We start from the raw sequence: 26,127 nt of genomic DNA on the forward strand, positions 1-26,127 counted from the left end.
GCCCACGTGTTCCCGGCACATAAGACCCAAAGGCACGAGTGGGTCTGCTCAGCAGGCACCCAGGCACGGGGACAACAGCAAGCTGGATTAAAGTCCTGCCGCAAGGCCAGCGCTGCTCCAGACAGTCCCTGCCCTCCAGGAGCTTACATCTGCACTAGGTGGCACAATGGCTGGAGCGCTGGGCCTGGAGTAGGAAGGACCTGAGTTCAAATCCAGCCTCAGACATTTCCTAGCTGTGTGACCCTGGGCAAGTCACTTCACCCTGCGTGCCTCAGTTTCCTCATCTGTAAAATGGGCTGGAGAAGGAAACAGCAAACCGCTCCTGGGCTTCTGACAAGGAAACCCCAAACGGGGTCACGGAGAGTCGGATGACTGAACCACAAAAGCCCTGCCTGGCACACAGTAGGTGCTCTGTGAATGGTCGTAATAGTGCCCGGTGCACAGTGGGTGCTTCCCACTCCAGGAGGGGCTGAAGTAAATTCATGGGGCCCCACAGGTCACAGACACCCAGACACCCACCCGGTCCCACACACGTGTGCACACGCACACGGACACGGGTGGCAGGACACGCGCACACACTCCCACCCCCCCACGTCACGGAGGGCACGCACAAACATCCACAGATATTGCGCCCCCCCAGCCCACCCCCGTCACGCGTGGGACGGTGGGGGGGAGGGGCGGTTTCACTGCGCCGGTGCACATCCCCGCCCCCCCCACGGGAGCCCAAGGCCGGCGGACTTCATTTCCCACAGGCACCCGCGGCCTGTATGAAAAAGAGGCGCCGCCGTGGAGGCCTCTGGGAAGCGACGCCCGGGGGGGGGGGGCTCGGTGCACATTGCGCAGGAGCAGCGTGCTCGCGGCCTGGCCAGAGGGAAGAGGCCTTTGTCCCAGGCTGGGCGGGGCGGATCCGCAGGAGGCCTGGGAGGGGGAGGGCCCACAGGGGGGGCGTGGTCATGGAGGGGCGGGGCCGGAGGGGCGGTAGGCTTGCGAGGCGACCTCGTGGATGCTCTGATGCAGCCTGTGCCTGTGCTTGCCGTCCCCGGGTACGTGGGATGACTGTGGGTCGGTGTGAGTACCTGCGATAGTGAACTCATGCGCGTGCGCGCGCGTGTCCACGCTGCTGGGTGCCCGCTTGCCCCGTGGGCGGTTGCGTGAGTGCAGCGAGTGTGCTGGGGCACCCGTGTCTGGCGCAGTACCCCCTCTGCACTCCGAGTTGGACGGCTGAACGAAGACTTTCTCCGCTTGAACACCAGCAGAGACGGGGACCTCACTATCTGTCTGATGGGTAAGGTGGTCTAGTTAAGGGGTGAACGTGGCATGGGCGGGAGACCGTGTCATTTGTCACCCATCCCGGGATCAAGGGTTTTAAAATGTCTTTGAGAGCCTAGGACCCTGGGGAGTTAGAAGGGAAAGTCTAGCCGCGCCTGAGTGGTTAGCAGAGAGCAGGATCCAGGACACGGAGCCTCAGATGTCCGCCCTACCAGTAGCCGTCCAGCCTAGAAGACCTCCGGGGACAGGGAACTCACTTCTTCGGATGTGGACAGGTCCCATCCACCCTAGCCTTCCCGTGCGGGGATGCCCGCATCGGTGCAGGTTCTGTCCTGGGGTCTCCTCTGCCTGGGTGCCCGCTGGCCTGGAGGTAGTGAGCAGAGGACCTTCATAGTCCCCTCTGCCCCAGTCTTCTCTGGCCGCAGCCTCCTCCTCCTCCACGGCTCCAGCCTCTGCTCTGCTCCCGGCTCTCTGGCTTGTCAGTATCCTTCCTAAAGTGGTGTCAGTATCCTTCCTAAAGTGGTCCGGGGAGGGCAGAGCCATGTCTCCTGGAGAGTGTGCTGGGCCTTCTGCATCATCCCACCTCCGATTCACTCACCCCAGATGTCTTCACTTGCTCTGTGGGCTCCCAACACAGCCTCCGTTCTATCCTCTCTCAAGTGGAATAATATTGTAAAGCGCTTTCACCCGGTATGCCAGAGGCACTCTATAAATGCTTATTCCCTTCCCCTTTCCAGCTGCCTTTTGGAGCGGCCCCTCCATTTTTTCCTATTAGAATTTCCCAGCTTATTGTGTCTCCTACACATCGGACAAGGAAGGGTGGGAGGTAGCTTTCTCCTGGAGGGAGGCAGCAGCGAGCCGACGGGCAAATCCAGGGTCCTTTGAGGAGGGCAGGAGTACAGCTCGCCTAGGGGAGGGGGGTCCCCCTGAGCGAGCCTCGAAGGGGAGAGAGCTCAGGGAGGGCGGTCTGGCATGGGGCACCTGTACAGAGGCCCTGGAGTGCCCAGGCTGAGCACTTCTCCTGGAGGCAGAGGGGAGCCTTGGTGGGAAGAGTGTTTGGGTGTCTTCGTGGAGAGGGGAAATGTGGGCAGACCAGTTGGAGGTGGCCGAGGGAGTGCAGTGACCCTTCAGCCAGTGCCCAGATAGCCTGAGAGACTCGATGCATGGTCCACCAAAGGGCATCTGTAGCTGATCATCTCAGAAGGTCTGTGGCTTCACGGGCATGGGCATGCCCTCCTCGAGGGCAGAGCGTGGCCAGCCTTCTGGTGGAGAGCCTCCCCAGAGCCAGGTGTGCGCCTGGAGCGGCCTTGTGTGCTTGAGAGGACCTCCTGAACTGGTCTTGGATGGTCCAGGGTCCTCTCCTGGGCACAATGAGTGACCAGAGCTGGACCGTAGTGGAGGCTGTCCAGTAACTGTGAGGCTTGGTGAGGAGGAAAGAAAGGATGCTGGGATTGATCAAAGGAGGGTGTGGGATTCAGGGGACGGGGGTCAAGAGCCCTGAGGTGTGCTCGAAATCCTTAGAGATGTAAAATAAAAGTTTAGCGATAACTTTGGGTTTTCCATCACCTCCTTCCTCTCCCTCCCCAAGAACCATCCCTTATAATAAAGGGATAAAGGGCTGGGGAGAGTTCGGCAAGACTGACAGCATTCCACACCCGTGGACCGCCGCCTCTCCCAACAAGGGGCCCCTTCTCCCGACCTCTCTGGGGTTTCACTCCAGCAGGTTTGATGTTTTTCCGCTTCGTGCTTCTCTTTCTTCGTCCCAGCTGTGTTTCTTACAATACGGGAGCATCCCGTTCTCTGTACGGACCAGTTTGCTGAGCTGTTCTGCGGTCGGTGGGCATCTGCTTTGAGTCCACGGGTGCCCAGCGGTGGAATCTCCAGGTCGAAGGACACGGACATTGCAGCAGCGGGCTTCGTAGAGTTCCACCTGGAATTCCAGATCCGCGGGCCTGTTCTCGGGTGCACAGCGCCTTCGCACCCCATCATTGACCCTCCCCGGCCTTTGTCCTGTTGTGCAGATTTGTGTTTCTTTCGTTATCAGTGATTGGGAGGTTCTTTCTCGTGGTGTATAGGAGTTTGAAATTCCTCTTCTGAGAGCGGCTGGTACGACGTTTCTCTCGGCACACGACTTGTGCCAGTTGTCTGGCCTGGACCATCAGACCCCAGGGTTTTGGCTCGGTGTTTGATGCAGTTTTCCCGGGCGGCCTCCTGCTCTTGTAGCCCATGCCGCCACTTTGTCCGGGGCGAGGTTTTCTGGTGACATCGCGGGGCTGCCGCCCCGTGTCTAGGGGAGGCGCGACGGCCCCCCATCTGCTTCTCTTCTCCTTCTGTCATGGTCGGAGTTTCCGTATTCGGGACACGTGATCGTTTTGAATTTATCTGGCCACATAGGGTCAAGTGTTGAGCTGAACTTAGTTTCCGCCAGACTGCTTTTCAGTATTCCGGGCAGTTCTGGTCAGATGGGGCATGCTTTCCGAGGTGACGGGGGCTCCCGGGTTCCTGTGGCCTCAGTTACCCAGTTCCGTTATTTCTGATCCTTCCTCCCCCGGTCTGCTCCACCGATCGACTTTTCTGGTTTTTTAAACCAAGACTAAATGATTTTGATGACTGCAGCTAATATTGTAATTTAAGGTCTGGAAGAGCTCCTCCCCCTTCCTTCTTTTTCCCCTATTTTTCTGATGGTTTTTCCTCTAGGTTGTTGTGAATCCTAAAGCTCTTGTTAGCCCCTGGCAAGGGGGAGGGCCTGTCCAAAGTTGCTCAGCTCACAGCAGGCAGAACTGGGCTTGGACTGCCGGCCTGCTGACGTGTCCTCCAAAATTCTTTCTGATACATCCGTTGGCAAGGAGACAAAGGAAGAAGGCCCAAGATGGCAGCTTGGGGGACATCCGGGTTTAAGGGGGTGAATTGAGAATGAGGAGCCTTTGGAAGGGCTAGAGAAGGGGTGGTCTGAGAGGTGGGGGGAGAAGCGGGAGAGAGCAGAGGGTCTGTGGGAGCCGAGGGGAACAGGCGGAGGGCAGAGACTTTGGGGGTGGGCAGTGGCTACAGAGAGGCAGGGAGGCGCCCAGGGAACACAGAAGAAGCCACCATGGGGGTGGCCATGAGTTCTACTTCTTGGGGACCTATTAAAGGGCGATTTCAACGCAGTGGTTCAGACCAGGCCAGTTCCTAGGAGGTTGAGGAGCGGGTGGGGGAGCCGTGAGGATTTGGAGGCCCCGGAAAAGGAACACTTTCACAAGTTTGTCTTTGAGGAGATAAGGGATGTGGGTCCTCGCTGGGGGTGGCAAGACCAAAGCGAACTTTTTTTCTTTCCACTAGAGGAAAGGAGCCGGGCTGCGTCCTGGGGAAGGACGCGGTGGGAGATGTGGGACAGTGATGGGTGCCTCCCAGGACCCCCGCAGGAATGGGGTGGGGGCCACACGAGGGAGGGAAGGGGGACCCCGGCGTCACATGAGCCAGCCTTGCCTGGGGTGATGGGCGCAGAGTCCCTCAGCCTGGCAGTTTCTCCATCGCTGCAGGGCGTGCCTGTGGGTTGACTGACGGGGCTCTGCCATTTTCTGTCCTACCTCTGTGACCAGGGGTGTGACTGGGGGGGAGGAGGCCCACTTCTCAGGCTGGCCCCCAGGTCTGGCCATTTGGTTCCGGCCCTTCTCTCCCAGAGTCAAGGTAGTATTCCTGGCTCGTGGCCTTAGAGCTGGCAGGGAGCCTGCACAGGGGAGGACGCTGGAGGCCGTGCCTGGTAGAGACGTGATGCCAGGCAAGGGCGTGTCACCCATGCTAGGGGTTCCTTCATACCCCCGTGACAGCATGGGTAGAGGGGCTCCGATGGTCCCAGAGTGTGGGGGTGAGAATGCCCCTCCGCAGCCATCTCGTCCGCCCCCGGATGAGGGGGCAGAGACAGAGGACTTTTGGATAGGCACCCCCCCCATCACTTGTGCACACACCCATGTGTGCACACCCACGCATGCACACCGTCTGTGTGATCCAGGGTGGCAAAGGGGAGTCAGGAGGGCATGTGTATGTGAGTGTGTGTGTGCAGTGTGTGTGTGCGTGCGCATGCATGTGTAGACTGTGTGTGTGCATGTGTGCGCACATGTGCAGTGTGTGTATGTATACTGTATGTGTGTACATACATGTGCACTGTACACTTGTAGTGTATTTGTGTGTGCATGTACATGCACGTGTACAGTGTGTGTGTGTGTATGTGTGCGTGCGTGCTGGTGATTGTAAGTGCATGGGGAGGGAGGACCGGCTGTCTGGGTGAGTGCGTGCGTTGCAGCAGCGTCAGAGCAGACCACGTCTCCCTGGGGGTGTGGATTCTGGGTGGTGTCATGTATGTGAACATTGTAGAGGACAGGAGGCGTGTCAGTGTGGACAGCCCCACTGCCTGTGTCCATTTGTGCATCTTGGCGTGTCGGTGAAGGTGACGGGGCTGAGGGCCCTCTTCCTCATCTGCGGGTAGGTGTGTCATAATCCGTATCTCTCTCTGAGAGTACTTGTGGCCGTGTCCCGTGCCGGTGGCAATCAGTCAGCGGCACTTAGTAAGCCTCGGCTCTGTGCCCAAGCAAGGAGATCCACAGGGGAGACGACAGATGCTCACAGAACTGTGGTTTTGGAAGAGATATGAGGGTGGGGGGAAGTAGGCTCGGGCCTCAGCAGCGGCCTGATGGAGGATGTGGCCCCTGAACTGAGCCCGGAGGGAAACCGGCATTCAAAGAACAGGTCGATTTCTGTGTCTCCTGACTGTGTGCATGTGTGTGCATGTGCGTGCATGTGCATGTGTGTTTGAGCATCTCTCTCTCAAATCCAGTGAGTGTGACTCATGTAAGGGGTGGGGGCCTCTATACACCATCTGCTCTATTTTTGTCAGCCCATCCACAAGCACTGATTAAGCACCTACTGTGTGCTGTGCTAAGAGCTGGGGATGCAGAGAGAGGCAGAGGACAGTCCCTGCGCTCCAGGAGCTCACAGTCTGGTGGGGGAGACAGCCAGGCACTGAATATATGCAGACGAGCCCAAAACAGAATAAATAGGAAATCATTAATAGGGGAAGGTGCTTCAAGTGGGGGCTGGGGAAGGCTTTCTGTGGAGGGGGCCTTCGTCGGGACCTGGAGGAAGCCAGGCAGGTCAGTAGTGGGAGCAGCAGAGAGTGTCTGGGTCTAGGGGATGGCCAGAGAGAATGCCGGGAGTGAAAGCTGGGACAGCCAGGAGGCCGGGGACACTGGATGGAAGAGTGTGTGGTGGGGGCTGGGTATAAGGAGACTAGCAAGGTTAGGGGCTTTTGAATGCCAAACACTTTGTGTTTGATCCTGGGTAATAGGAGCTGCTGGAGTTTTGGGGTGGGTGTAGGGGGCTGGTCAGACCTGAATTTTAGGAAAATCACTCTGAGGAGGATTGATTGGAGTGGGGGCAGACCGGAGGCAGGTAGACCCCCAGCAGCTATTGCCATTGTCTGGCAGGAGGTGATGAGGGTCTGCCCCAGGTGGGCAGCGGTGTCAGAGGAGAGAAGGGGCCGTGTTGGAGAGATGGTGCTGAGGTGAAATAGGCAGGCCTTGGCACCATATTGGACGTGGGGGTGAGAGGATGAGGCTTCCAGGATGACCCCTGGGTTGGGAGCCTGGGGGATGGGGAGGATGGGGGTGCCCTCTGTAGTAACAGAGAAGATAGGCAGCGGGGAGGGTATAGGGGGAAAGATGAGCTCTGGTTTGGACGTGTTGAGTTTCGATGTCTGCTGGATGTCCAGTTGGAGATGTCTGAGAGATTGGAGGTCAGCAGAGAGAAAGCAGGAGGGAAAGTTGATTTGAGAACCCTCAGCATAGAGATGGTCATGAAGTCCATGGGAGCTGGTGGATCCCCAAGAGAAGTCGTGTGGTGGGAGAAGAGGAGGGGGCCCGGGACCCTGAGGGAACAGCTCCTGTTAGTGGTGAGCCCTGGGTGAAGGCCCAGCCAAGGAGACAGAGGAGGAGCGGTCAGAGAGGGAGGAGGAGAACCAGGAGGGAGAGGGGGCCTGTGGACCTCTCTGGCCTCCAAGGTGGGGTGAGGGCAGGCTTGAAGGGGCCGGGTAGGGCTGAGATTCCTCCCTGGCTGCCCCCGGCTGCCCCCAGCCCAGGCCGTCCCTCACGTCTCTGAGACTCCGCAGACCTCTCGGTGCTCTCTGACGGTTGGCCACTGTTTTTTACTTTGTTTTCCCAGACTGTGGCTGGGCCCCCCGTACAGAGGGGCTGCAGAATCAAAGCATGGGCCCCAGCCCAAGCTTTCCCACATTCATGTTTAGATTAGTATTTTATTTAGAAAACTAGACACTGCCCACTAGTCCCACAAAGTGCCTGTCCTCCCCCCCCATTTATTAAGCGCCTACTACATGCCTGGCACTGCGCTAAGCTGCTTGCGGATACAAAGAGGAGGACAAAACCACCAGTCTGTGCCCTCGAGGCCCCCAATCCAGTAGCACCCGCAATAGCCAGGGGGCTTTGGGATCCTCTCCAAGGGTGGGGCACCAGGACAGGCTTCCTGTACCTGTAGAGAGCTGGGAAGCCTGGAGGCGGAAATGAGGAGGAGGTAGGAACACCCAGAGAAAAGGCAGTTGGGGAGCCTGCGGGAGGAGCAGGAGGTGGGCCGGTGAGGCTGAATCATCGGCTGTGTGGGGGGCAGGGGGGGGGCCGGGGCCTGGGCGTGAAGGGCCTCAGGGGCCACACGGAGGGTGCGCGTGTGATCCCGGGGTAATAGGGAGCCACTGGAGGTTATTGAGTAGGGGGTGGCGTGGTTGGGCCCGGGCATCACCTGAGTGGAAGATGGACCGGAGTGACATGAAGGCAGTGACCGAGCCTGGGATTTCCTCTACCAGAGCAGGTCAGCACCTTCTCTGCAACTCAGCCCGGAGCAAGAACCTGGTAAGTTACGGGACTTACCCAAGGTCATACAGCCGGCACGTGGCAAGACCTGAACCCAGGTCCTCTCGATTTTGAAGATGGCGCTATTCGCCGTGACACACTGCCCGTCCCCAGACCCAGAGGTAGAAGAAACCTTCGAGCCCACTGAGTCCACCCCTCTTCTTTCACAGATGCCTTCCTTGCTCACCCAGGCCCGGCCTCAGGGAGGTTCTCCAAGGCTGATGTGGTCCCTCTGAGGCCCATCACCAGGGGCCGGCCCCCGGTCCTTTCCTGGAGGTCTAACCCAGTCGTGGGTGCCCAGGGGAGCGAATAGTGTGGGCTGAGGACCGGGGATCGGATCCTGCCTCTGATGCTGACCACCTGGGGGACTCCGGCCAAGCCCCTTCATTCTGGGCCTCGGTTTCTCTGACACCGATTTTCCTGATGATGGACATTTACCCTCTCCTGCCCTCTTTCTGCTAAGTTTTCCAGGCCCGCCATCATTGCCAGGGTGATGGGTGGGCGGCGGGACTTGGGAGTTATCGGGATCTGGGCCCTCTGAGCCTTCCTTAATTTTATCAGAGCAGTTTCCTCTGAAAACCGTCCATGACCACCCGTTGGTGGCTGGCTCGCAGGAAGGAGTGTTCAAGGCTGTGATTGAGAAAGTTGCTTTTCCCTTTATAAAACCCTGACCTCTCTTTAAAAACTGGACCTTGGTCCCAGCTCCTCATCTGGCCTTTAGTAGCCCATGCCTCACCTAGGGAATCCCATCTGGCTTTTTTTTTCTTTTCTTTTCTTTTTTTTTGGTTTTTGTTAGTCAATGGGGTTGAGTGACTTGCCCAGGGTCACACAGCTAGTAAGTGTTATATATCTGAGGCTGCATTTGAACTCAGATCCTTCTGACTCCAAGGCTGGAGCTCTATCCACTGCGCCACCTAGCTGCCCCACCCCTCCCCACCTGAGCCTCAAGGCAGCCTGAGGCCCAAAGAAGGCAGTGCCCCTCCCCTCCAGGGCCCCCCACTATTCTGTACCCTGGTCTCAGGCGTGCCTTTGTCACCTCTGCCTCTCCTTCCTTTTCCTGGCATCCTTTGTTAAAGGGCCACAGCGGCCCGGGTGCAGGCTGGGTGCCAGGGCCGCAGAGCCCCGGCCCCGCAGGAGCTCCCAGCCTCTCCAGCAGGCACTGTCTGTGCACTGTGAGGATACAGTGTTACAGGAAGGGCCTTAGGGAGGGGACAGCCGCCCTGCTGATACCGTCTGGCTGTCTCCCTGCTTCAGGGCCTGCTGAACGCTTCACAACAAGCCTATTGTGCCCATTTTACAGAAGAGGTGACTGAGGCTCAGAGAGGTGAGTGACTTGCCCAGGGTCTCACAGTGGTATGCGTCAGAGGCCAGCAGGCCTAGAATGGCTTTCTCTGAGTTCTGCATCTTCCTCCAGCACGACCCACCCCTTGTCGTCCTATGGGACTTTCCCTCTGCCTTTGCCCTCTGCCTCCTTGTGTTGCTGGGGCGTGGCACATGCCGCTTCGGTCTTGGAGGCCGGGTGGGCGAGAGGGTGTCCTGATTGATAGGCACCAAATTAAAATGGGGCTTTTCTTGATCTTTAGAGCAAGAGTGTGAGGCATTGTGGGTGAAAGAAACTGCCGTGTGGGAGGCAGCTTAGGGTTGGAGATGAAGCCCCTAAGCCAGGGACTGACTGTGCCCTTGAGAAAAAAGGGCAAAGCGCCCCGAGGCCGGCAGTCAGGGAGAGAATCTGGTGATGGGGATGCGGGGATGAAGGTGGGAGCAGGCAGTGGAGACAGAGAGACCTCAGCGCCTCCTTCTCCTGGAGAAGAAAGACCCCATGCGCCTGCCTGAAAGACTGTGTGGTTACTCCGTATAGGTGTTGTGTGTGGCACTGCGGATTCAGGGCTGGACTGGAGTCACAGAGACCCGAGTTCAGATCCCACCTCAGGACCTGCCTTACTGCTGACCCTGGGTGGGTCACCTCCCTCAGCCTCGGTTTCCATATCTGTAAAATGGGGGTGGTAATACACTTACCTCCCAGGGTTCTAGTGAAGGTCAAATGACCTAATATGTGTGAAGCACTTTCCTTCTCTGCACATGCCAGCTAGCTGTTTGTGTCTGGATGTCACCCCCGCCCACAGCGCGAGCTCCCTGAAGGCAGGGATGGCCTCGGTGTCTGGGTGTCATCCCCCCCAGAGCGTGAGCTCCCTGAAGGCAGGGACGGCCTCAGTGTCTGGGTGTCATGCCCCCCAGAGCGTGAGCTCCCTGAAGGCAGGCATGGCCTCCTTGGTCTTTGCCTCCTGGTGCTTCGTGCTGTAAGCATCTGCTTACTCAGGGCTCACTCGAGCCGCGTGTACAGAGTGGAGGCCTGCCGTTTCCATCATTTTTTTTGGTTCTGCTACATAATTACAAATGCCGTTCTGTTTGGTGTTTAAGTTCAGACTAAAAGTGACAATTAATTTTAAAACAAATGATTGCTTGAGTGATGGAGGCGTGACTGGGGATGCAGGGTCTTCGGCACGATGCCAAGTTGTGATGGCGTGGGAGTAGAGATGTGGAGTGAAGGGACTTTGTTGGCGTCAGAGTGGGGATGCTGAGGTCTCAGTGGCCCGAGAGGTCAGAAGCCGCTCCGCCTGGTTGGAGAGGGAGGGCAGAAGTGAGGAGGGTGGGGAGTCTGGGGAGGACCTGCATCTCATTGGAGGATGACACAATCCCAGGAAGCAGAGGGCCCAAGGCTGAGGCCCGAGGCTCTGGAGCTATGCTTCTCTCCAGGCGTTTGCATCAGTCCGTGCCTGGAGTTCATGCACCCAGCGTCTCTGTCACCCTTCCTCCTTCTACCTCAGCTCTGGTCTGTGCTGTGTTCCCAAGCCCTTGGCTCCTGGAACAAGAATATCTCCTCGGGTGGGAGATATCCATTCCAGCCAAGTTGTCAATCAGCAGGCCTCCGTTAGCACTTGGCTGGGTGCCAGGCATGGTGCGGAGCCCTGGGAACATATCTAACAGCAGAAACAAAGACAACATGTGTGAAGGGACTGTAGAGGAGAGGGGCAGAATGCTGGAGAGAGCCCTGGGCGTTGAGTCAGCGGCACAGCCCAGAGAGGAAGGAAGGCATCTTTGGCCTGGGCCTCCTCCTTGCATTGGAGGTTCTCTGAAACATAGCACCCTCTCCCCAAGCGGTACCTCGCATTTAGTCTGTTTTTCACCAAGGACAAGGTCTCTGTCTGAGGGCTTCACTGTGACTTGGGGTTAGAAACTCCTTGCGTCTCTGTTTAACCCCTAGTCGTTGAATTGTAGCCAGTCAGAATCAGTTTGGAGGCCGTGCTTCCAACAAATTGCCCGGGGTTCTTTGGGCTTGCCCTCATCCCCTGGTTTTTCAGCCCTAGACCTCCTTCAGTGTCCCATTCAATGAAAAATGAATGGGAGAAGGGGAGGATCCAGCAGGCAACAAAGCATTGCCATAGTCCATCCCTGCATATGTGTGGCAGAGGCCTACCCCCCAGTAGTAACTCATTTAGCTGTGTGCATCCCTTCTGCCCCCTCCAGGAGAATTACCCTTTCCCTGAGGGTGGGGCAGTTTTGTTCTCCGGTGCCAGCACAGTGTGGCTCCATAAGTCGACAGGGAGCTCAGCCCCCTTAACGTTCAGTGTAGTTGGCACTTTCCCTCAGATTTCAGGTCTTGGACACCAGGAGATGCTGGGGCTGCCTGCCACGGGAATGGGAGATGGGGCCTGAAAAGCCACCCTCCCTTTCTTCACAGCTTTTCCTCTCTCATCCCTCAGATCTAACGTCTGTGAATCTCGCACCTCCCCAGGAGGGGAGCCCAGAGGAGCGTGGAGTGTCAGCCAAGGTCCTGTTGGCCAGCATGCAGGTGAGTCGGGGTCCCTTCCCTCCCCAGGAGTGTCCTCTGAGCTCCTGGGCCACAGATGCCTTTCCTTCTCAAGGCCCGTTCCCCTCCTTGTGGTCAGCAGTCAGTAATAAGTAGTTGAAAACTTATGTGTCAAGACCCGCTTCTGAGACCACCCCCTCCAACTCAGAAATAGTGAGGTAAGGCCCTTAGAGACCTCCTGGGTGAGCACCTTCACTCTGCTTTGGAAACAGAGGCCCAGGGAGGGAAGCTGACTTTCTCAGCCTCACACAGGGAGTTGATGGTAGAGCTGGGCCTGGGGCGCAGCTGTCCTGACTGCCCCATGTCAGGTGGTCCTCTCCCCTCTGCTCCAGCCACACTTTCATGTCCCTCCAGATATGTACCTTCAGATACCCTTCCTGTCTGCCCTGGTCCTTCCCCAGTGCCAAGGGCTCCCTCCCTGCCCCCAGGGGTATGACTGGGCTTGGTGTTTCAGGAAGCAGTGACCTTCTGGGACGTGGCAGTGGACTTTGACCTGGAGGAGTGGAGCTATCTCTGTCCTGCTCAGAAGGAACTCTACAGGGAAGTCATGCTGGAGAACTACAAGAACCTGGTGTCGCTGGGTAAGGACCCTCCCCGGGGTGGTGGGCTCTGCACTGAGGGTGGCAGGATTGAGAACGGAGGAGCCACCATGGGGCTCAGCCAAGGCATGCCTGCCCCTCTCCTCGCACCCCCATGCACACCCCAAGTTAGCAGAGGGGCTGGAGTCATTCCCTGACCAGTTACGCAGCTGACCAGCGTTAGGCATGACCATTGCAACCTCCGCATTTTATCCTGGAGGAGACTGCCTCTGAGAGGGTGAATTTTTTTAAAGGTCAACCAGTAAGAGAATGGCCAAACTATGACCCAGTGTGGGGTTTCTGGAGTAGATTGCTCCAGAAACGTCGGCTGTAGCTATAAGACAAGAAAAATAAAATGGTCACCTTTTGTTCTTAAAAAAAACAATGGATGGCTTATGTTTTTACATCACATTCATTTCCAAATATGCCCCTCTCGGTAGGTGTCACCCTGCCCCAGCAACCCATTCTTGTAACAGATTTAAAAAGAAAGAGAAAAAAAAACAACTGGACAAAACTAAAGAATGGTAAGGCCTCATCTGACAGTATGCAGTGCCCTACCCATAATCCCCTGCCTTGTACCCAGCGTTCCCTGCCTCATGCCCGGCATCCCTGTCTCATGTCCCTACTCCCCCTCCTCATCCCCAGCGTCCCCAGGGTCCCCATCCTCATGTCCCTAGTCCCCCGCCTCATACCCAGTGTCCTCTCTCTCACACCTGGCATCCCCAGCCTTGTGCCCGGCATCCCTGTCTCATGTCCCTACTCCCCCTCCTTGTCCCCAGCATCCCCAGTATCCCCAGTCTCATGTCCCTAGTCCCCTGCCTCATACCCAGCATCTCCTGCCTCAGCACAGGGGCAGAGCAGAGCGTTTTCTCAGACCCTCTCCAGGGGCCTTTCTGGCTCACCAGGGTCTTGTTTCGTCAGCTTCCCGAGGACCGTGGCATCACCCACTTGCCTTTGAGTCTGAGGCGGTTGGCACTCTGGGGCAGTTCCGACCCTTCTGCCTGGAGCACGTGCAGAGCTTTGTTGTTTCTTTCCACGAGCAGGGCTTCTGGATCCCAAGCCAGACCTGATCTCCCGGTTGGAACAAGGAGAGCCCCAGTCGTGGGATGTGCAGGAAAGGCCCTCTAGCAGTGTCTGCGCCCAAGCAGGAGGGCACCCCAGCAGGGAGTCGGGAGCCAGAGGGAGCCGCCCAGCTGCCTCGGAAGGATGGGGTGGGGCAGGTAGGTGTAGGGGAGGGTGGGGGTTGGGATGGGGGAGCACCTTGAAGACCACAGGGCCTTTCCATCCGGCTTGTAACTGATCCATTTAATACAGGAGTTCTTAACTTGGGGTTTGTGAATTTAAAGAAAAAATTTTTGATAACAAGAAATTGGTTTCCTTTGTAAGGGTATATATTTTATTTTATGTATTTAAGAATATTACTTTGAGAAGACCCCTTTGGCAGTCTGTTGAAGCCTATGGACCACTTCTCAGAATGCTGTTTTAATTGCATGAAATAAAATGTATAATATTACAAAGGAAGCTAATTATATCCAAATACAGCTACCAAAAAATTAAAAATAAAGCTCAGGGCCCCAGGGTTAGGGACCCTTGCTCTATTGTATTTGCATCAGAATCCCCTTCACAGCAGAGCTAAATGGTTCACTACCTCTTTCCTGAGGACTTCCTGTGAGAGAAAATCTACTCTCTCTGGAGAGAGCCCTCTCCAATTTTGCATAGGTGTAATGGCTCGAAAGGCTTTCTGCGTATAAACCTAAATTTGCCTCTTTGGAACCTCACCCTCAAATCTAATCCTCAGAGGCTTACGGCCCCTTAAATTCCCAAAGAGGGCCCCAGGGTCGTCCCCTTGGCTCTTTTTTTGGGCTGGTCATTTGTCTTTAACTCATCCAGACCCTCCCCAGCTGGCCGACTCAAGGTCCTTCACCATTCTGTGTGTCATTTCTGCCCAGCGCTTGCTTCAGATGTGGTGTGACCCAGGACCTCGAGACTCTTCCCTTTCTAGAGCTGAGCGGAGTACCTCTTAATGTATCCTAGGATTGTCTAGCTTTCCCTTTTCAGCCAATTTTAGGTAGACTAGTAGGATTGTTGATCCGGGTGAAAGATGACCTAGTCCAGACGGGTCAAGTTTGCAGAACAAAGTCTCCCCTCCCCCCGCATCCTGAACCAGATTAAAATGTAATTGGGAAAGGTTTAACAAAATAAATACAAATACAGCACGATAAAGATAATGCTCATTTGTGGTTTTCCAAGTCAATATGTGGACTGCAGGGATCTGTTTCCATTTGAGTCTGACCCACTGGCCTAGCCTTTACTAGAGGGTCCTTACAACTTGGGTTCAATTTGTTTTCATTATTTTTTTTCAGCCTGGAATATTAAACTTGAGAATGAGGAGTCATGTCAAAAGAAAGAAGAAGGAGGATCACCTGAGACCTTAGTGAAGAGACTCAGGGGGAGTGTTCCCAAGGCCCACCTCCTAGGGGAGCTTCCTGTCCAAGCGATCAGTGTGTGGGAGCACATGGCAAGCCTTGCAGGGGACCCTTCAGGGAAATTCATGTTACAGGAAAGAGGTTTGGGGCCATTGTCTTTTCTCTCCAGGAAAATCCGTAATCAGCAAGGAGTCCATGCCTGTCCTGATCTTGAGAAAAGCTTTAGCCACAGTATCTGCTGGCCCACAAGAGCGTGGAGTTACAATGTATATGAGAATCTCTCTCATTACCACACAGCCGTCATTCAACACCAGAGACTAAATAGGGGAGAGAAACCTTATGATTTTGAGCAGCAATGTGAAAAGGCCTCAAATCTCACTCAACACCAGAGGATTCACACTGGAGAGAAACTTTATGAGTGTAAGGAATGTGGGAAGAGTTTCAAACGAAGTTCACACCTTATTCAGCATCAGAGAATTCATAGTGGAGAGAAGTCTTATAAATGTAATGAATGTGGAACAGCCTTTAGCCAGAACTCACATCTTGTTCGACATCAAAGAATTCACACTGGAGAGAAACCTTATCATTGTAAAGAATGTGGGAAGGCCTTCGGCAGGAGTTCACATCTAATCCAACACCAGAGAATTCACACCGGAGAGAAACCTTATGAATGTAAGGAATGTGGAAAAGCTTTTAGCCGGAGCTCAGCCCTTACTCAACATCAGAGACTTCACAGTGGTGAGAAACCTTACAAATGCAAAGACTGTGGGAAGGCTTTCAGCTGGAGCTCAGCCCTTACTAATCATCAAAGAATTCACACTGGAGAAAAACCTTACAAATGTAAGGAATGTGGGAAGGCATTCAGCTTTAGTTCACTCCTTACTAAACATCATAGAATTCATACTGGAGAAAAACCCTATGAATGTAAGGAATGTGGGAAGGCCTTCAGCCAGAGCTCAGCCCTTATTAAACATGAAAGGATTCACAGTGGAGAGAAACCCTATGAATGTAAGGAATGTGGTACATCTTTTAGTTGGAGCTCAGCCCTTATTCAACATTATAGAATTCATACTGGTGAGAAACCTTATGTATGCAAGCAGTGTGGGAAGGCCTTCAGCCAAAGTTCAGCCCTTATTAAACATAAAAGAATTCATAGTAGAGAGAAACCCTATGAATATAAAAAATGTGGGACAACTTTCCATTGGAGCTCAGCTCTTTTTCAACACCAGCAAATCCACACTGAAGAGAAATCTTAAAAAATGAAAGATGAAAACCTTCAGCCACAACTCGTCCCTTATTTAGGAAAGAATTTTTAGAGGAGAAATACCCCTATGTAAGTGAGAAGTATATAAAGCCCTTCATATAAAGTTCAAACTTTAGTCTATATCAGAGAATTCATACTGAAGGAGAACTGAATTCCATGAATGTTGAAAGGCCTTTAGTCAGGGGCAGACTCTCACTCCATCAGATCATTCATCCATGAGGGAGATGTAATGAATAGCCTTCAGTGTGATTGGTGAGGTTTAATTGCACGTCCACCAGTTCATCCTGGGCAATCACCCTAAGAGAGCAGAAAATTTGGGAAAGCCTTCAGACAAAAATCTAGCTGACTTTACCACTCATGAAGTCATCCTGGAGGCAATTGCTACAAATGTAAGAAATGTGGGAAAGAATAAAGTGACTCTATCTATCCCTAACTCCACATCGTCACCCCAAAACAGCAAGAAATTTAGCAAAAAATTTTTAAATGCAGTAAAGAAAAGTGAGGAAAGAAATCATTACCAAGAAAACTTTGCCGAAAAGTGAGCAGAGAGGCCGAACTAATGAGTGAATAGAAAGAAATACTCTACCACGAGAGAAAAGAAAGCAGTGAAAAATGCCCAGAAGAAAGGAACAATACTGCTCTAGCAATATCTAGCCTTGAGAAATGAGACTAGAACAACCAGAGTGGGTGAGAATCTTATTAAAGTAAAAGATGTGAGGAGAAAATTTGGAACTCAAAAAAGAATTTCAAAAGATAAACAAAACTGACTATGTAGAATAAAAGGTAGAAAGTGTTAACAAAGAAACAGATACCATGAAAAGAGAACAGCAGGAACAGATCACAAAAATGCTAAGATGTAGCAAGAAATATTGGAACAAAGGTAAAAGAGCAAAATCAGAAGAACAGTTGAGAACTCCATAGAATACGGCAAATGAGCTTAGAGACGAAGCTTGGAGAGCCAGTCTGGAAACCATTTGCCCCTCACCCCCAGAAACAAAGACCCTGAGTACCGTATTTCTTGAAATCATACAAAACAATTGCCTGGAAATGTTGGAATTAAGAGTCCACAGGAATTTGTCAAAGAAGAACCTTCCCCCATTCCTGCCACCATTTTAACTCATCAGGAAATGTAGTCAAGGACACCTAGCGCTTCAGAGCCGAAGAAAGAGACTTGCACACTGCAGGAGGAGTTGGTTCACTTATCAAGGAGCCCCGTGTCTGGTTCCTTGAAGACTACTCATTGATGATGGAAGAAAAGGTAAGAAAAAACTCCATATTCTGAGAAACAAATAAAAATGGTTTCTGTGCAAGCATAACTTGTCCCACAGAGTTGAGCATGAAAGAAAGTGTATTTTCTTTCTCACTCAGTGACTTCCATTTATTCTTTCTGAGAAAGCCAAACCATAAGGAGGAAAAAATAATCCCTGGCCCCAGGGAGCTTTCCTTCCGATGGAGGAGACAGCATGCAAATAGCTAGGGACGTAGAAGACAGACACTGAGCCACTGGAAATTCATCTAAGAGGGGAAGGCACCCAGCCAGAGGGACAGTCAGAGACTCCCTGCTGAGGTGGCATTTGAGCTGAGTTTTGAAGGAAGCCAGAAAAGCCAAGAGGCAGCAATGAGAAGGCCAGTATTCCAGGCACAAAAAGCAGCTAATGCAAAGTCCTGGAGTGTCCTGTTTGAGGAACAGCAAGATGCCCACGTATCTGGAATGTAGAGTGAATGGAGGGATGTAAGGTGAGAAACATGGGAAGGCAGGAAGAGCCAGGTTCTGAAGAGCTTCAGATGCCAAACAGGATGCTATACTTTATCCTGGAGGTAATAGGGAGCCGGTGGAGTTTATGAGCAGGGGAGTGACATGGTCAGACCCGACATTATGACAGCTGAGAGGAGGATAGATTGGAGTGGGGAGGATGCCAATCAGAAGGCTATTGCAGTAGTCCAAGGGAGGGATGAGAGCTGAACTAAGGCTTGATGACGTGTGAGGACAGGTGATAGATACGAGAAATACCGTGAAGGTAAAAACAAGGTTGGGCAAGGGTTGGATCCGTAGGGTGAGTGAGTGAATGTGACGCCACGATTGCAGTCCTGGGGGACCGGGAGGATGATGATAGGGAAGGGTTTGGGGGACGGAGGATGAGCATGTTTTGGACATGTTGAGCTTGAGATGCCCCCAGCACACCCAGGTCAGGCTGCGACGGCAGCTCAGGAGGGAGACTAGGGCTGGATGCGGAGATCTGGGCGTGGTCTGCACAGAGATGGTAACGCCAGATAAGGTCACACAGAGTGAGAAAACAGTGCAGGACGGAGCCTTGGGTTAGTAGGTGTGATGTGGACGCCACAAAGAAGGCTGAGGATTCCTCAGCCGGGACGAGGACCGAGGAGGTAGTAGTGGCACGGAGCCCGGAAGAGGAGGCGGCATCCGGGCGGGAAAGTTGATACGCTTCAGGTGCCGCAGAGAAGTCAGGAGAGACGAGGATCGAGAAAACACCGTTAGCTTTGGCAGTTGAAGAGATCGCCAGTAACTGGGGAGGGATGCGGTCAGAGGCCAGACTGCAGAATGAAGAGAGGAAGCAGAGAGCAGGAAGACACTGATTGTAGGTGGCCCGCGAGGGAGTTTGGCCGCGAAGGGAAGGGAGTAAGCATCTGTTGAGCGCCTACTAGCACTTTACAAATATTGTCTCATTTGATCCTCACAGCAACTCTGGGAGGTAGGTACTGCTATGATCCCCATTTTGTAGTTGAGGAAAATGAGGCAAACAGAGGCTAAGTGATTTGCCCAGGGTCACACGGCTAGTAAGTGGCTGAGGCTGGATTTGAACTCGGGTCTCCTGACTCCAGGCCCAGCACTGCGCCACCTTCTATAGCAAATAGAGATGGTCAGATCAAGTGAGAGCTTTTAGTTCTGATCAGCCAGAATTATCTTAATGGAATAAAAGAGAGGAACAATTGAGTGATATCCAAGGGGCAGCCAGGTGGCACTGCAGTGGAGCAAGCACCAGCCCTGGAGTCAGGGGGACCTGAGTTCAAATCCGGCCTCAGGCACTGTGTGGCTGGGTGACCCTGGCAAGCCGCTTCATCTCTCTGCCTCAGTTTCCTCATCTGTAAAAATGGGGATGCTAATAGTAACACCTGCCTTTCAGGGATGTTGTGAAAGATCAAATGGGATTGCAAACCTTAAAGTGCTATGTAAATGCCAACTCTTAATTTTGGCAAAATTTTCATCAGAGAAATACATATTCAAATAGCTCCTAGGTACCACCACACACACCGATTAGCAAAGATGAGAAGATTCAGTGTGGGAGGGCTGTAGGAAGATAGGCTTACTAAGTCACTGTTGAAGGGGCTGTGAACTGGTCTATGCTTCTGGAGAACCGTCAGAGTCCATAAGCATGTATTAGATGCGTCCTGTGCACCAGGCACTATGCTAAGTGCCAGGGATGCAAAGAGAGACAAAAGACAGGCCCTGTCCTTAAGGAGCTTCCAGTCTAATGGAGAGGAAAATGCATAAACAGAAGCTGCAAATTGTGGGGAGCTGGAGAGAGGGTGCCCGGCCCTGGGGCCCTACCCTGGGGGCATCCTGCAGCCAGGGTGGGTGATGCGCTAATGGGGGAGTTACAAAGTTGATGCCACCTTGCGGAATGATGAGTTTCTGGAAAGCAGCCAAGTGAGAAATGATGAGAGGAATTCCCGAGTGTCCTCCTTGGTGGTAGAGGATTGGGGAAGGGTCTCTCCAATGCCCACCTGCCACCCTCTCCAGTCAGAGGGAGGGAGGGGTCCCGGGGCAGCTGAGGAGGGGCGCGTTTCCGAGTTGATTTCATCTTGCAAGGTGAAGAGTTTCAAAAGATTGTGACGTCCAGGAGTGCAGACAAATGGGGAATAATGTTTGGAGTGAGGGGAGAAGCGTTAGCAGTTGTCATAACCTTTGACCCACAGTCATTGCTCATGTCCTTACACCCCGAAAGAGGTGAATCTCAGTGAGTAAAGACCCAGACTCCATATGTAGAGAGTAAAGAGATTCACGTTAACATTGCTGGAGAAGCCAGCCCAGCGTTGGGAGAATGGCCGAGCAATCTGGAGTATGAATTTGGTGGAAGTGTACTGCGTCGTAGAGATTTGGGAATGGGAAAACTTCAGAAACACGAAGGCAGCTTTATGAAGGGATGCTGAATGAAGATAGCAGAACTAAAAGCCAGTGTGAGGGAAAGCTCCCCCCCACCCATTCAGACTTCAGAAATGGAAAATGAGCTTCTGTTGATCATAATCACAGCATTAGGTTTACTTGGTTTTGTGAGGGAAGGATGCTTTGAGGATGAGGGGGCCCATTGCTTAGATAGAGAGGAGGCTTCTTAGAAGAATTAGACCAGCTGGGAATCCATATCAACCATCAATCAACCAAGAAACTTGGGCCTGGCAGCTAAGTGCTGGAAATACAAATACCAACAAACTCATCAGTCCCTGCCCTTAAAGAGCTTACATTTGAAGGGGGAAGATAGCCCAGAAAAGGGAGCTGTGTGTCCTCGTCCTCCTCCCTCTTGGAACCTTCCATCCCTGTGTCCTTCACGGCTCTGCACCTTCCTTCTAGCTCTGAGATGGGGGTATCCCCGCAGCTGTGCTCAGGGCTCGCTCTTGCCCTCTCTCTGCACCCCCTCCTCCCTCCCTTGGCTTCCGGGAGTGATTTTTGAAAGTGAAGCTGACCTCTCTCACCATCCCCAGCCTCTCCCAAGGGCTCTCTGACCCTAGGAGCTTCCTCATGTCTGTGTGGGGAGTGGGACAGGGCACGTCTAGGGGTGCCCACCTTAGGACATTTTTAGTCAGCTGTGGATGCCTTCACAGCTCCTCTCTCATTCCCCAGATTGGCTGTCTCTGAGTCTTGCCCTTTACCAGAGAAGGATGGGATGGCAGCTTGGGTCCTACTGGCCAGAGCCCAGGTGAGTTGAGGTCTCCTTTCTCCTTAGGACTTAGGCCTGTCCTCCCAGTTCCCTGATTCCTGGTCAGCTTGAGGATGACAGGAGTGAGGCCAGGAGGGCTCCAACCCTCTTCTTCTTCTCTAAGGGGGCTCCTCTCAGCTTTAGACTGACCTGAGGGGCCCAGCTCCAGTCTCAAACTCTCGAGCTTTTTGCACCCCCACCCAGGAGCTGCGGGGGGAATCACTTAAAGCTTAGGTTTGCCTCGTGTCTAGAATCTTCCCAGAAGAGGGTAGGGAGAAGTTAGTGTGTGGTGTAGGCCAGGTATAGGGCAGCTATTTATTTCCTTTACATAAGACTCACAGGAGCATATTAACAAAGCCTTCAACAGGAGTACCTTAGACCTACATTATGCTCTCCGGGAAGGCTGATACCTAACGAATCAAACATGGAGTGTTTTGTGTGACTGCTGATTAGGCGTTTTTTTTATCTCCTGCCCTTTCTTAACAAACCCCTCCAGGTTTGTGTCTCTGGCAAGCCAGTGCAAGCAGGGTTGGTCTCAGCCTCCTGCAGCCTTCCTCTTGTCCAAGAAGGGCACAGCTCCCAGAGTCTTGCTTCCAAGGCTGGCAATGTCCATCTCGGATCTCCACTTGATTACCTTTCCTAAGGAACAGGCACAAAGCCAATGAGGGACTGGGGCCTCGAGGCCAGCGGGCAAGCGCTCTGTGTCTGCAGGCAGAGGCTTGGCCATCGTGCAGGAAGAGAGGTCTAGAGGGTGGCATCACCCCTTCTCAGGGCCCCTGAGGCAGCCAGTGAGGGGACTGTGAAGTCCTCCAGAGACTGCTGGGGGGAGTCAGCCTCGTCTGCACGGGAGGTGCTCCAGCCCACCCCCTACAATAAGACTCAGCCTCACACAGGTTATAGGATATGGGCCACAGACCATAAGCACCCTCTAGGCCAACCCCTCCATTTTGCAGATGAGAAAACCGAGGCCCAGGAAGGTAGAGGGACATGCTTGGCAGCATCAATGGCCAAGCATCCAGCACAGTGCCTGATGCATAGTAGGCGCTTTGTGTTTGTTGACTGCTTGACTGAGGTCCCACAGGTCTATCGAAAGCAGCAGAGCTGGTGTGTGAACCCAGGTTCTCTGGCTGCAGTTCCAGAACCTTCCTGCTGTCCTACTCACAGTGTAGCTCCATGCGTGAGGGAGACATTGAAGCTACCACCCTCCCTGTCCTTAATAGTAAAGTATTGTCCTTAGAGAGGACAGGCCCAGAGAGGGGGAATTACCTTCCTAAGATACACAGCAAGTGAGTTGTGGAGGTGGAACAAAACCTAAATATGCTGACAATGAGGGGCGCCCTGGAGTCCTGTCCCTGCACACGTCCCTGCCCTCCGGCACACCTTCACACCCATTTCCCCTTCCTGCAGCCCCAAACGACCTTTCTCTTCCCTGCAACTACAAAGGGGGCGGCCCCTTGGCCAGCCCGAATGTAGTGGCTGTTTGAAGGAAGCACGACATTCTGGGGTGTGGCCAAGCACCGAGCTTGGGGGTGGGGGGGAGGTTGAGCTTGGCTAAGGAGCGCCCGATGACCCTCGAGCTCTGCCACTGGGGAGTTCAGAACTGAGAGCAGGGGGACCGCTGCAGTGCCCAGCTGGGCATCTTCCCAAGCCAAACTCCTGTTCTCTCTTGGCCCCAGAGACTGTGTGTGCGTGCGTGCGTGCATGTGCGAGCACAAGTGTGTGTGTATGGTGTGTGCTTGTGTGTCCGTATGTGCGTGTGTGTATGGTGTGTGCATGCAAGTGTGTGTATGGTGTGTGCATGTGTGTCTGTATGTGTGTGTGTATGGTGTATGTATGGCATGTGTGTGTGCATGTGTCTGTGGTGTGTGCGCGCATGCATGCGTGTGTGGCGTGTGCGTGGCATGTGCATGCACACACATGTGTGTGCTTGTGTGTGTGTGGTGTGTGCATGCAAACGTGTGTGTCCACAGGTGTATGTGTGTGCACATGCAAGTGTGTGTATGATATGTGTGTGTTCACAGTCTGTGGTGTGTGTGTGCAAGCACGTGTGTGCATGGTATCTGCCTGCACACATGTGTGTGCTTGTGTGCCTGTATTGCATGTGTGTATGGTGTGTGCATGTGTGTGCACACACAAGTGTGTATATAGTATGTGTGTATGCACATGTCTGTGGTGTGTGTGCGCATGCATGTGTGTGTATGGTGTGTGCATGCAAGTGTGTGTGTCCACAAGTGTGTGTATGTGTGCACACACAAGTGTGTGTATGATATGTGTGTGTGCACATGTCTGTGGTATGTGTATGGTGTGTGTGGCATGTGCATGCATACATGTGTGTGTGAGCGCATGTTACGCCACAGACTTTCCAAGCCCTGCCTACCTCTTGCTTTTTTTTGGTGGTGGTTTTTTCTTTCAATTATATTTCATTTTCAAATCTGAATTCTTGCCCTCCCACCTCTCCTCCCCTTAGCCCCATCAAGCGTGTTGGCAAACACAATCCATGTTACAAATATGTACAAGACAGAATCCTGCATTGGCTGGGACCAGAAAAACGTGTCTCAGTCTGCGTTCTGTCGGGGGGAGGGCAGTGTGTCTCATCACGAGTCCTCTGGAACTGTGGTTAGTCACTGAATCAGAGCTCTTCCTTTTGTCCACTGGCCTTGTTTATGCGTGCGCTGGTCTGGTTCTGCTGCCTTCGCCCTGCATCAGTTCAAGTGAGTCTTCCCAGGTTTCTGTGAAGCCATCCCCATCGTGATTTCTTACAGCACGCTAGTGTTCCGTCACATTCATGTGCCACAACTTATTCAGCCATTTCCCCAATTGACGGGCATCCCCTCACTTTCCAGTTCTTTGTTGCCACAGAAAGAGCTGCTACGAATACTTTTGTACGTGTGGGTCTTTTTCTTTCTTTGACCTCCTTGGGGTATAGACCACGTAGTGGTATTGCTGGGTCAAAGGGAATATATAGTTTAGTAGTTTTTTGGGCATAGCTCCAAATTGCTTCCCAAAAAGGCTGGCCCAGATCACGGCCCCACCAGCCATGCCTTCATGACCCTGTTTTTCCACATCCCTTCCAGCATTTGTCATTTTCCATCTTTGACATCTTAGCCAGTCTGGTGGGCGTGAGCTATTTGTTGAGTCATTTTTCAGCCGTGTCCGACTCTTCACGATCCTTTTTGGTATTTTCTTGGCAAAGATTCTGGAGTACTTTGCCATTTCCTTCTCCAGCTCATCTTACAGATGAGGAAACTGAAGCAAACAGGATTAAGTGATTTGCCCCGTGTTCTCACAGCTCGTAAGGGTCTGAGGTCAGATTTGGAACGAGGGGAAGAGGGACAAACGTGGGATCTGTAGGTGGTATCCCAACAAGCAGCTGTCTGTGAAGGAGGGAGCTCTAACAGGCAGCCAGGGGCTGCTGGATGGCTGCAAGCTGCCCTTGAGTGCCCACTCTGGGCTGGGCGTTGTGCTTAGAACTGGAATACAAAGACAGGTGTGAGACAGCCCCACTCCCAGGGAGTTTACAGTGTATCGGGGAAGACCACACATACATGCATAGGTGCACACAGATACAGCGAGCATTGATTAAGCCCTTCTTGTGTGCCAGGAACAGTGCTGAGTCCTGGGGATAAATGAGGTAAATACAAATGGAGTTCATGCCCTGGTGGGGAGAGAGACGTGCAGACAACTGTGTCCCCTCAGAGGGGTGGCACTGGCAGAAGAGGGGGACCGGCAAAGGCCCCGTAGAAGGAAGTCAGGAGGCACCTGGCCACCTCCCACAGGATGACTCCTAACATGGCATTTGCTGGTGGGCTGCCAGTTCTCAGTGGCCGAGGGTGATGATTGATGATTCTGGTGATGCTTGGGTTAGACCTTCAAAGGCCCTTATAACAGATTCAAATGATTTTCTTTCCCAACGTCTTTCAGCCCGGGATTTTAGACTTCAGAACCTGGAGCCACCTTGAAATCCAGGAGGAGCAGGCTCTCCAGGGACCCAGGTGGGGAGACTCCAACAGGACGTGTCCGAAGATCGGGTCATGGAAGGAAATTGAGACTTTCCAGCAGAGATTCTGGGAAATCCCTTTCCCAGCAAAGTGGTTTCAGGAGGATGATTGTCTTTGGAAACGCAACCTCATTTGGGAAGGGAGTCCATAAATGTCTCCTTTTGGGAGACCTTAGGAGCCTTGAGATCATGGAATTATAATGGACATGGGAATATTTCCTGTTGCCACACCGTCCTTGGTGACCCCTGCAGAGAGGGGAGGGAAATTGTGAGTGAAGCGAGAACTTCCATTTTGAATAAGGGAACTAATTAATGCCGGGCAGAAACTTGATCAATGTAAGGACTGTGGATGGACCTTTAGGAGATGTTCACATCAGAAAACTTCTAGTGGAGAGAAGTCTCGGAGATGGGAGGAATCCACACGGGGAAGCTTCAGCCTGAATTCATACCTCCCTCCACAGCAGAGAACCCCTAGGAGAGAGAGGCCTTGTACACAAATGGAACATGGGAGCAATCCTCACTCAACATCAGGGACTTCACCCTGGCAAGAAACACGAATGTGGGGATTGTGGAAGGGCCTTCAGCCCCAGCAGGGCCTTTACAGAACATCAGAATATTCACACTGCTGAGAACCTCGGTGGGTGTCCAGGGCCTTCAGCTTCAGCTGACGCATTACTAACATAATTTATGTGAGAGAGTGTTTGAATGTGAGTGCTATGGGGCCACATTCTGTTGGTGCTCATCCTTTACATCCAATCACGCACAAGAGAATCATGAGTATAATGAATGTAGTCTTCAGCTAAAGATCAGCCCTTATTAAATGCAAAAGAATTCACATTGAAGAGAAACCATATGTCTTTGTTCATTACATAGGCTGGCTAGGTGGCACAGTGTGCTGGGTTTG

At 53.2% G+C, this 26,127-nt stretch overlaps 1 protein-coding gene across 2 annotated transcripts; it reads left to right on the forward strand.

Annotated features, from left to right (window-relative positions):
- Positions 1 to 1,135: 1,135 nt before the first annotated feature.
- On the forward strand, positions 1,136 to 26,127 carry LOC114042218 (zinc finger protein 383-like). 2 transcript variants are annotated; one of them, XM_027860881.1, is made up of 7 exons: positions 1,136 to 1,285; positions 11,921 to 12,009; positions 12,482 to 12,608; positions 13,649 to 13,825; positions 14,969 to 17,553; positions 21,151 to 21,226; positions 25,148 to 26,127. In XM_027860881.1, exons 1-5 carry the CDS (start codon positions 1,282 to 1,284, stop codon positions 16,285 to 16,287), a joined length of 1,716 nt encoding a protein of 571 aa, XP_027716682.1. In that variant the 5' UTR covers positions 1,136 to 1,281; the 3' UTR covers positions 16,288 to 17,553; positions 21,151 to 21,226; positions 25,148 to 26,127. The 2 variants fall into 2 exon arrangements, with proteins under 2 accessions (XP_027716682.1, XP_027716681.1); XM_027860880.1 differs by lacking the exon at positions 21,151 to 21,226.

The sequence above is a fragment of the Vombatus ursinus genome, unplaced genomic scaffold (assembly GCF_900497805.2).
Source record: "Vombatus ursinus unplaced genomic scaffold, bare-nosed wombat genome assembly UNPS02014308.1, whole genome shotgun sequence".
Classification (NCBI taxonomy): Eukaryota; Metazoa; Chordata; class Mammalia; order Diprotodontia; family Vombatidae; genus Vombatus; species Vombatus ursinus.

Excerpts from the sequence above, each read along its gene's own strand:
- LOC114042218 (XM_027860881.1), top strand. Across the intron at positions 12,010-12,481 it reads TCCTGTTGGCCAGCATGCAG|GAAGCAGTGACCTTCTGGGA; the intron begins GTGAGTCGGGGT and ends TTGGTGTTTCAG. Across the intron at positions 13,826-14,968 it reads GGAAGGATGGGGTGGGGCAG|CCTGGAATATTAAACTTGAG; the intron begins GTAGGTGTAGGG and ends ATTTTTTTTCAG.